Raw genomic sequence first — 10,815 nt, 5'->3', positions numbered from 1 at the left:
ATTGCTTTGCAACCTGTCCTTCCCAAAGGTTATTTGTGCATTTTAACTAGCTCAAATTTTTTTTTTAGCCATTGATTAGGCTGATTAGACAGAGAGAGAGTGAAATATAGCTAAGAGGAGGATATCAAGAGAGACAAAAGCTGCTTTTAAAGGTGCTTAGGTGTTGCTGGTGCTGTCAAGGCTCGCTGTGGCAGATCAACACCCAACAGGTCCATGAAGCACACCATCATAAATAAAATGGGGAGTGTCAGAACCAGCTCAGTGATGGACAGAAAGTTCATCCTTCTGTATTTATTTTCAGTAGCTTATTGCTGGCATGAGAAATATCTGATAAATTCCCAATACACCATAGACTGACGCAGCTATTCGTGCCAATATTAATAGCAGTAATTGTGTTAATGTATGTCATGAGCTAATTGCCTGTAGTATAAACATGAAGTGCTGCATAATGAGGGCTTTTTAAACCCAGATAATTTCAAGTTTCAATCAGCTTGCTCAAAAATGGACAGTTTTTTTTTGATTGCATAGTTTCGATTGTAGTTTTTGGAAATACTGTGCTAAAAGGTGGTTTTCCATATTTTATTCAGGAAATAATTGGAATCTCTTAGAAATAACTGAAAAGATGGTAAGTGATCATCTCTTGCAGAATTTGGCCTTTCTGCAAAAATAAATCCTTTCATTGGAGGTATCCTGTGTGGTCAAACTGATTGCCAGAAAGAGAACACTCTCTGTTCATTATCTAGATCTCTCCAGTCTACTCCATTTGAGAAGGAATTTTGCAAGAGCTTTCAATCACTAGAACAGAAAATAGATGCACTGCAATTCCATTACTTTTACAGAAAGGTTCAGGAGAATTTATTTATGAGATGAGTTGTTGCTTTTACATACTCCTTGTGTTTATCAAGTTTTTGGCAGTTATTCTTCCCAGTTGGGCCACTGAAAGCAGCTAATTAAGGTGTTATTCAGGCATACAACTTCCAATCCCATCCAGCAGCAGAGAAGTAGGAAGAAGAATTATCCAAGAGTTTTTTTAGAAGCTTCTAATAGATTTAGCTTCAGTAGGTAGAAAGAGATCCAGGAGATGCCTACTTGCATGGCAACTGGAGCTCTTTTGGCTATGTCAAAGAGCTGGGTCCTTCCCACCAAGGTCACGATGTTCCTCTGCAGTGATATCCTTCCCCAGGAGCACCAAGGGCTTGGTGGCCAGGTCCCACTCTCCTGCTGGGAGCTGGCTGGCTGAGCAAGGCTTTCATGGCTGATTTCTGATGAACTTGCCAACATGTAGGTCGATGCTTTTCTGTGGGTATAAAAACTTGTCTGTTGTGTTCCAGTAAACATGGGGCCGTCTCTCGACTGGGAGGCAACTTGGTGGACAAAATAGGTCATAATCGGAGCTTACCTCCATAGCAGAGGCTTCTACCAGCTGAAGACAGTGGGTGCCTGAGCAGGGAAAGCTGTGAGTTTATTACTTTGTGAATTTGTAGGTCTTTACTCCTTGAAAAATGAGGATAGCAGAAGCAGAGACGTCAGGTTTTCGGGCTTGTTTCACCATTGCACTTGCACAGAGAGAGTCGATGATTTCAGCCTTCAATACATAGTTTGAATACTCTCCTACTGTGGCTTTGTCCTACAAATTTGGCCATAAAGAAGCAACGATTTGGGCTTTAATGGCAGTCTTAAAACTTTTTGGTCTAACAAGCAAATATCATTTGGTGTGTCCAGCAAAGTTATTATCTCTTTATGTTTATGTCAAGTAAATTATGTCTGAAGCAAGGTTTAAGTGTGGTGGCATTGCAGTTAAAGATCAAAACCGATTGTGTTTTGCATGACAATACTGTAAAGCACTGCTATTTCTATTTAAAAAAAAAAATCCATTTTTCTATAACAGATTACATTGTTTCTTTGAAGTGTGAATTTAAGCAGCTAGTGTTTATAATAATACGTACATCATTAATCTCCAGGCTTTAATCTCTATAGTCCTATTTAACACAGTGAAGCTTCAAAGGGTACGGGTGCCTTATATTGTTTATTGAGATATGAGGGGAAATATAAATGAAAGATCTGGGGAATCAAAATCATATCCATAAAATTGTTTTCATCTGCATAACGTATTTAATGCTAGATGTGTTAGAAAGCTACCTGTATATTTGCCTGATGAACAGTAATACGGACATACTGGAAAGGGTAAACATATTAATTAGAGCCTGCACATCTCTCCTTCTCACTAGTGTAATCATTAAATTGATTTTTCCAGTCTGACATGTAATTGTTCCAGCGATGGAATCCTGCTTTCCACTCTCGTTCTGCTTCATCAATATTTCCTGTAAAACATGAAATGGGTTACATTAATCTAAATTTGAATCTCTTTATATGCTAATTGAAAAATAATTTTGATTCCCAATGTCATTTGCTCCAAATACATTATAGGATGGTCTTTTGCCTCTTTTCTTAAACCTAAAATGACTAAAAATTCAGTGATTAACACTTTATGTCAGGAAGGAAGGACTGTAAAGTTATCATTCTGGCACACTGCAGGGTAATAAATACACTTATGTATGAGCTTGTTGCATTTGGATAATACTTCTGTCTATCGAATTTATAATTTTAAAACCACTTTAAAAAAAAAAAAAAATCCTCCAAATATTACTTTGGTCCAGTATACGCTACAGCACAACCTGCGTACCCCAAAGACTACAATAAACAGACTGAGACAAGTGCTTGTAAAAATACAGTGAAATCACAACTTTGTTCAAAACAACAACATTGCCATTAGTTTCAACGGATTTCAATGGACAGGCAGGATTTCACCCTGCTGTGGAAAAAAATCTGCAAGTTTAATGTGTAAGGGGCACAAGTTTGGAGAAGGATACTGTAAAATGTGCACTATGTCAACATGAAACCATCTTCTCTTTTTCCTTTTCGTTCTAGCCTATAAAGCATTTGCTGACTAATCCTACATCCCAAGGCAATATTTATGGCCAAATTTGTTGTAGGCATCAGAGCAGAGGGTGAGGATGAGAAGAGTAATAAAAAATATATAATTTTACAAGGTTCCCAGAGTATTTCACGGACAGGGATCACTTCTTCCAGTCCTAAAAGGTAATTAATGTTAGGGAGAAATGCAGTGACCTTGCAGGAACAACTCACTCAACAACTAGAGGAAAGATAATGTATGTAGGCTGTATCACACACTGTGGTTTGTTATTCTGGATCAGTTGTAGAATTTTTCTTAAAGTTTAGAAACCCTTTATGATCTATGAATGCCTTTATTCATTCTGGACCTAATTATCTCAGTGTCCCACATTGGCATGGCTTGCTTCCAAAAAAAATTTGATAGTTGTGTTCATGAGATAACAGTTCCATGGTTTCTTTATGCTCTTTTGACTTTATGTTCTTCTGCTGCAGTAGAACATAGGCCCTTTCCCTCCATAAATACACCCTTTTCCCCTTTTTTTATGATCTGCCAGCACTGCAAGTTTAACTGGTTATGTGAAAATGAAACACTTTTGTGTTTTACACATCAGTAGAGAAAATATTCTGGAAAGAGAGTTAACGGATTCGGAAATTTAGTTTGGAGAAGCATCCAGTAATTTGGTTGCTTATCTGCAGTTTAGCTGAACATTTCCAAACCTTTTTGGTCTGGAAATCCAGATGGCAATTTAATGAGACTTTGAAATGAGATTTACATTACTTCTTGGTTTCAGGGAGACCAGAAATAAAACCAAGATATCTTTTCTTGGGGAGGTTCTGTACTTCTGCTTGTAGTCAAAAGGGAAATTGTGAAGAGCAAATATGGGAAAAAAATATTAAAAAACTAAACACATTCCTCTCTCTCAGTTCAAATATGTAAATAAACTTGCTTACATCAGAGATCAAAGGAAAGTTCATATCATTTTTAAAACTTTTCTCCAGGCCTCAATTGTCATCAACTCAAAGAGGATTTGAAAATATGGATAATAAAACCATGTTTTGATTACTAAGCTCTGCAGATATGACTCACAGAACTATGGGGAGAAGACATGCACGACACTTTACTTTCCTTACTCTAAGAACTCGCCTTTGCAAGTTTCTGAACTCGAAGATGTAGCCAGGGTCTCAGGTAAAGCCAAATTTTCCACATATGTCAAATGGATTGATAAATTAGAGTATGAATCAGTCCTAGTATTATTTGGAGAAAAATGCCTCAATCATATTTCTTGTCTTATTCTTGATGATGAATGTCCAATATTATTTATCCAGGCAAAGCTTCCACTTATGAATTTAAAAAAACTCTGTTCCCTCTTTAATTATTCAGGTTTAGATGTGTTTGAAGTCTACCCAAAAACTAGAAACTGGAATACCTCCACCATACACATATCTTCAATTAAAAGTCACTGTTCTAGAGTAAAAATTATGGGGCATTTCAGTGATTCTTAAAGATCACAATGAAGAAGCGAGCCAGCTAGAGAAAGCAGACAATGAGAAATTCAGAGTAGCCACCATTATGAATCTAAAAGACAAAAGGGGAAAGAAAACACTGAAATAAGAACTCAAGATTCCCATTTGTTTGCTTTTTTCAGTGATAAGATCCAAATTGAAGTCACAAGTCAATGCATCCCATTATCACCAACATCATCAATCTCTTTGAAGCAACCACCCATGACTTAGACGAGCTGACAGCCAGAAAGTAAAAAAAAAAAAATAAATAAAATATTAGAGAGTTCAACTTGACCGATAATTACAGCTTGGAGCACCGGGCTCCTACGATGTGCTGCAGTACTACAGAAGTCAGCTAATGATACAGTGAGGTTATTTTGCCATATGCAGCCATTTAGGCAATCCCAAACTTTATAGTAATACTAATTAGCCTAATGCAAAGCCCAGTGAAGTTTACAAGGAGAAAAGGGGAGGTTTTGGTAGGCAATGAATCATACTTCAGTGCTCAGAAAGGCCCCAGTTTAACAGACAAAAAAAATGAAAGGTTTTTTTTTTTATTATTCTTCAGCAGCATCGGTGCAGACAGCTGGCATTTCTTTTAGTTCCACACAGGGATACAGTCCTTGCTTCAATGTAAGTTAAATTTATCTCCATACCATCATTTGTTGAACTGCTAGATGTGCCAATTAAGTGCTAATCTTAAATATATTTTTGTAGTATTAAGATTGGGACAAAAGCCACATAGCTGTTATGATACAGTATAATTAACAAAGGATGACAAGTTAGAATTAATTTTTCCATCCTCAACAGCTCATAAATGCAGGTACCTGCAAACTTCTTGATTCATTAGTATGATAAATGCTACGAGTTTATCTATGCTGTAGATTCTCATGGTGATAGTTTCTATACAAATGTTCAGAAAGGAAAGAACAAATAGTATCTATACATCAGTATCTCTAGTCAATGCTCTTTAATCACATAGTTGGAATATCAGTGCTTTTCTAACCACAACAGTATATTTGTTTACATCTGTATTTTTAAGGACTTCAGATTTTCAATTTTTTTTTTTTTTATTAATTTCTTATTCCAAAAGTCAATAGAGCTCTCTGGAACATGAAATACTGTAAAGGCTGTTATCTCTCCTATGACCTGGGATGCAAGGGACTGGAGTTAGAAATAAATCAGATTGTTAAGGCACATAGCTTATTGCCCATAGGTGCACAGAATACAATTTTACTTTAATACAATTTTACTTTGTTGGTGAGTGCAGTAGTATCAGTGAGAACTTTTGACTAGTTCACTTTTCTGCGAGCATAAGGAACACAGCATCTAGCTCTGTGGAAAATGAAAACTAATTCTGGTGGTGAATTTTCGGATCAGTTATATTTTTAATATTCTTACTACCCTGAGTATTTAGCTCTATAGAATCCAGATACTCTTTGGAGGGTCATAGCAAATACAATTATTTTGGTTATTCACTGGTCAACAGCTTGAACTTTTCTGTCGCTGCGTTCAAAATCTTTTTAGGGGTCTTTTAAAATAGAATGTATTTATATTAGTTACTTTGATGCTTGATATCTCTATAGGTGATATATTAGGCAGTAATATCAAATAGAAAAATATGTATTAGGCACACTAAAATAGTAATGGAACACAAATGGAAAGCTTGGCTGCCTGCAGCTTTCTATAATCAAGAGGAAACAGGCATATATAAATAGTTACGGCTCTAGATGCATTAAAGATTGTGTTAAGGAGGTAGAGTCTAACATAGATGCTTTTATAATTAACATATGATTGCTCTAAAAGCTACTTAAGAGACACTTTCTGTTTACTGTCTCTCTGGTGTGTTTCTTTTAGAAGCAGTCATCAGAAAAAGTTCTGGTGATTGTCCCAGTGCTCACACCCTCGAATTAAATATTAAATGCTCAATGCTCCCAGTTTGCCTTTGGGTGACTGGGGACAGAGGGTATTCTCGGTGCCTTTGCAAAAGGGTTGAAATTTGTGTAGAAATTGTGTCTAGTTGGAACTGAAAGCCCACAGAAGGCATGTCTAGGTCAGTTTACCTGGCTAGTGATTATTAAGCTAGACACAAACCCAAATGTTTTGACTCATATCTTCAATTATACTTTTATATATTGAAATTGAAGGGGAAGGTATTAAGAAATATTCCCAAATCATACAAACTACTATAGAGATACAAAGGCCAGTGTTTTATATATGGCTATTACTGTTGTGTTAGTGTCTGAGGCTTATCTTTTTCTTATTAGTTTTCTCAATCCATCACCATGACAATTTTTTTTGGAACATATCTGATTTGGCTGCTTGAGAAATGTGGAAAAACATCTAGTCATAAAGATGGCAGGGACTAAATATTTTCCCTCTTTCATATATTTAACTGCCTCAAGGAGCCTGTCTTACCCAGGCTTTCACAGGAACAGGCTTGCTCAGATGCTGAACACATTTGGAGCTGGCCATTACATGGCCAAGATCACCTCAAAAACACATGGCTTGTTACTAAGCACGTCCATGCCAAGTTCTGACCACTTGACACAGTGAGAAATCCCTTGCAATTTTTGCAAAATAAGTCAGTTTGATTGTCCTCTTCAGGTTTTAACTTTGACTATCTGAACCCTACCTGAGCTGTAACTTGCAATAATGATAACACAAAATTTCCTTATTTCTTATTCTCTGTTATCTTATAGAATATCATATTAATGCAACCTTCTTTTTCTAAGAATATTTCCATGGAAGAAGTAATAGAAAAGGTAGACCCTCAGAAAATGAGCAAATATGTGTGTTTATGGTGTGCACTGTCCTTTGGGCATAAAAGGATAGAGGAAACGCAACATATTTCAGTTAAGAGAATTATTACAGTATTAAGTATTGTATCATGTTTTAAGCAGAATCTTAAAAGGTTTCTTTGTCAGAATTGTATAAGATTGTACAGGGAACAAATATGAAAATATAGAATTTCTCTTACAATATTTCAAGGACTGATAGATGTAGATACGTGACAAAGCAGCACTTCTTGACAACATTCCTGTCTCATTTCTATATTAGGAGCCAGGCACAATGATTCTTTCCTTTTACTAAGAATATAATCAGGATTTTCTTTGAATTAAACCATGTAAACTTATGCTGTAAATTACTGAATGTGGCAAAATGATGTATTTATGTCACCTGGCAGATCCAGAGTGTTGTTTTGTCATCCCTCACACCACAGGACCGTGCAAAGTAACTCTGCTGTCCTGCCAAGATGTGTTGAACCATGTCTGGTGATGTGCTCTCTTCTGCCCTGCCACAGAGCGTTTGGTTGTGCCCAGTTCACTTGCAAGATGCACGTTACTCCATAGAGGTTCACACCCAGTCAAAGAAATATGTAAAATAGTTCAGTTCTCTTGTCTCAGCATAAAGGCCTCATCAGAATTTGAGAAAACGCCCTCAAATCCATCCATAATTTGGTATATCGTGACTTTAAAATCACAGAGTATGCTTTATAAATTATTCATTTTACCTACTGGTTTTGCTTCTCTTGATTTAATTGAAAAACAGCTATTGAATTGAGAGGGAATAAAAGTTGAGCCATAATACTGTTATAGGCTCAAATGAGGAAGGAATAAATTTATTTCAGAACGAATCATTTGTGCACCATGAACGTTTGCATATTTTTAAGACTAAGACTCAAACTGAAGCTTACAGAAAGCTTGTAAATTACTAATTAACATTTAAAAAGTGTATCTTATTTTTGAGAGGAGACTTCCCGCTCCCTCCAGTCAAACTGCAGAATGCAGTTCCAGAGCTGTAAAATCAGTTTATAAAATCAATTCTTTCCAAAGTCCAGAAGCACCGAGGCTTGGTCTGTTTGGTGGGCTTTGCAAAAGCAGCGGCATCGGTCTTCAAAAGAAAATACGAGTCCTTTGTGTTCAACTGAGCTTAAAGTTTCAAACAGCCTGTTATTTTTTTGAGGGCAGTGAAATCTCATAAACACATTGTATGTGCACAAATCAATTCTATTTTGCATAGGCAAATCTTGAAGTCTCCGGGTTGACATCAACGACTAACACTCTAGAAATAAACCACGATGTGCTCTCACGTCAGATGTAGAACAGAATCCCCTTTTGGCAGCAGCAACACACTTAATATCCTCTGTGGATTAGCTCTGTAATAATATAATCCCATAAATAATAGATAATATAATTCCAATATAACACTCTACAATGTACCTTAGGTACATGAATTTTATACAGAACATCTGATGCCTTCAGAAATCCCAGTGCAAGCTCCTACTTCAGCATATCTTTCCCAGTCTCTCCAGGAACCCAGAGCCAGGCAGCGCCGACCCTCGCAGCAGGTGGTTTGAGAACAGGGATTTGCAGCACTCTAAAACATCCCACGTTGTGGCTGCATCTGCACTTTGGGGCAGAGAAGTTCCACGTCATACAAATCCTGGGCCTTGGCCTGTCCCCAGGTCTTGTCCTAATGCAGAACAGGGTGGTGACCCCACTTCCAGAAGCACAGGACACGTAGCAGGGTACGCCTTCACTGCAACATGGACAGCTTTGTCCAACATCTGAACATCTGATAGGAATTCACTGACAAATAGGAATGTAAAGATTTAAGCTAAAGTACCACGTTAGCATCAAGCAAATGATCCTTGTATAAAAGTTTAAATAAAAGCATCTATAAAAGCATTTTTACCTGTCATTTCCAGGACTTTGGGAAAAAAAACTTTCCAGAATCGACACTGCTGATCACGTAATTTTGTCAGTATCTCTGAACTGTCGGTGTTTAATGTCAAATATTTTTGTTCAGTGCTGGTGAAGACTGGCCATCTTGTTCCATTAATCAGGGTCCCATTTGGAGTTCTAAAAGAGAAAAGAAACATTTCATTTAGAATGAGGAATTACCTCAGCACATCAATAAAATATTATTTTTTTAACAGTTATTTCGGCTTAAGTATGTTAGCTTGGAATTATTGAACTATATTTTTGTGAGTAACGGGGAATAAAAGAAGGTAAATTTAACTTCATTTTAAAAAAATGTATTTGATATTCCCCTTTTGGAGTGTCCTGGGTTCACCTAAGAGCAAAAAAGTTAATAACTGACCATGAGCAAAAATACACTTGTTGAATCTCGGGATTCTCACAGAAGCTGTAAATTATTATGGGTAGCTTAAAAAGCAAACCAACCAGTTTGGGAGGTTAGGTGGTTTATGTTTTAGTTTGAACATTGCTGGCCTCTTCAGATAGACAAATAGATTGGACTAAATAGCTCCGATAAATATGCAAGTAAAGATACAAATAATGTCTCATTTTTGGATGAGAGCTATATTGGGAGAGAAAAGAATTATTCCTCATTAAGAAGAAACAGTTTCTCCTTGAAATATGCTGAGCCCCATCAGTGGAGTGCCAAACATGAGCCATCTCGTATCTTTTGGAAACCAGGAACTGGTACAGAGCGCTTGGCTCTTTATAAAACAGGCTCTGCATGTTAAAAGATCACAGCTGTCAGTATTAAAATAGTTGTGATAAATATTTATAATACAACGGAATTCATAAGGTTCTAGGAACAGACACGTCGTTTTTCCCCTCCAAATAAGGTAATATGTGTATCTATATGACTGGAGAAAAAATAATTAGTTATAAAAAGAATAAAATGGACAGCAGTGCACAGGGAGCAAATGAGATGGAATATGATTTTCAGAAAAAGATAGTGATTTGTGACTGTTTATGAATATATGTTAGCTCAGGAGAGGTTAAGAATATATATTAAACATCTTGTTGCAGCGCAAGCAGAAGGACCCATGTTCTTTTCCAGAAGTTGATATCAAGGAACCTGGGGTTTAGGGTAGAACAACAGAATTTCCTTATTTTTGGTGGGCTAAATGATGAACCCTATTAGCTAAGTTAAGTTGATTATATCTACTTTACTTTTCACCAGGACTCTTCCCAGAATTCAGCAGTCAGAGAGGAGTCCAGGCTGTGCGGAGCCCTTGGGTTCCACTTGCCAAGAGTGGGAAGAAGGTACCAGGTGTAGGTGGGAGCAGTCAGAGCACAAGGTTCAGCTGCTGAAATAATATCGAAATATCTTAGTTCATTCAAAACAAATCAAGTTTTCAGCCTATGTTTTAGTATTCTGGAATCTTTGCCATTGGCTGCTCACAGAAATGATGTTAGAGTAAGAGACTCAGCATGTCTTTTCCTGAATTGCTCACTTCTTTACTAATTTTTCTTTACTAATTCAGCTCTGATTAACCTATGGCACCCCTTTTAACTGCACATTTATTTGTGGCTCATGAGAATGATGACTTAAGCAGAGCTGACTTGCACTTCAGTTCAAGATCAGAATGCTAATGGTACTGTCAGTATTCATTTAACAGCTTTTATGCTATGCAATAAA

The 10,815-nt window shown here is 36.8% G+C and overlaps 1 protein-coding gene across 1 annotated transcript in view; it reads right to left on the bottom strand.

Moving 5' to 3' along the window:
• Nucleotides 1-2,193: 2,193 nt before the first annotated feature.
• BCHE (butyrylcholinesterase) overlaps nucleotides 2,194-10,815 on the bottom strand; it is a 28,259-nt gene continuing 19,637 nt past the window's right edge. The window contains exons 2-3 of the mRNA XM_009989545.2: nucleotides 9,115-9,281; nucleotides 2,194-2,321 (exon numbers count right to left, since the gene is read on the bottom strand). Coding sequence (XP_009987847.1) covers nucleotides 2,194-2,321; nucleotides 9,115-9,281 — 295 coding nt within the window. The remainder of the gene's footprint in view (nucleotides 2,322-9,114; nucleotides 9,282-10,815) is intronic.

Source organism: Tauraco erythrolophus, chromosome 11 (genome assembly GCF_009769465.1).
Source record: "Tauraco erythrolophus isolate bTauEry1 chromosome 11, bTauEry1.pri, whole genome shotgun sequence".
In the NCBI taxonomy this organism is placed as follows: Eukaryota; Metazoa; Chordata; class Aves; order Musophagiformes; family Musophagidae; genus Tauraco; species Tauraco erythrolophus.
Note: the sequence above shows the minus strand (reverse complement) of the source record. Positions and strands in the feature narration are given on the sequence as shown.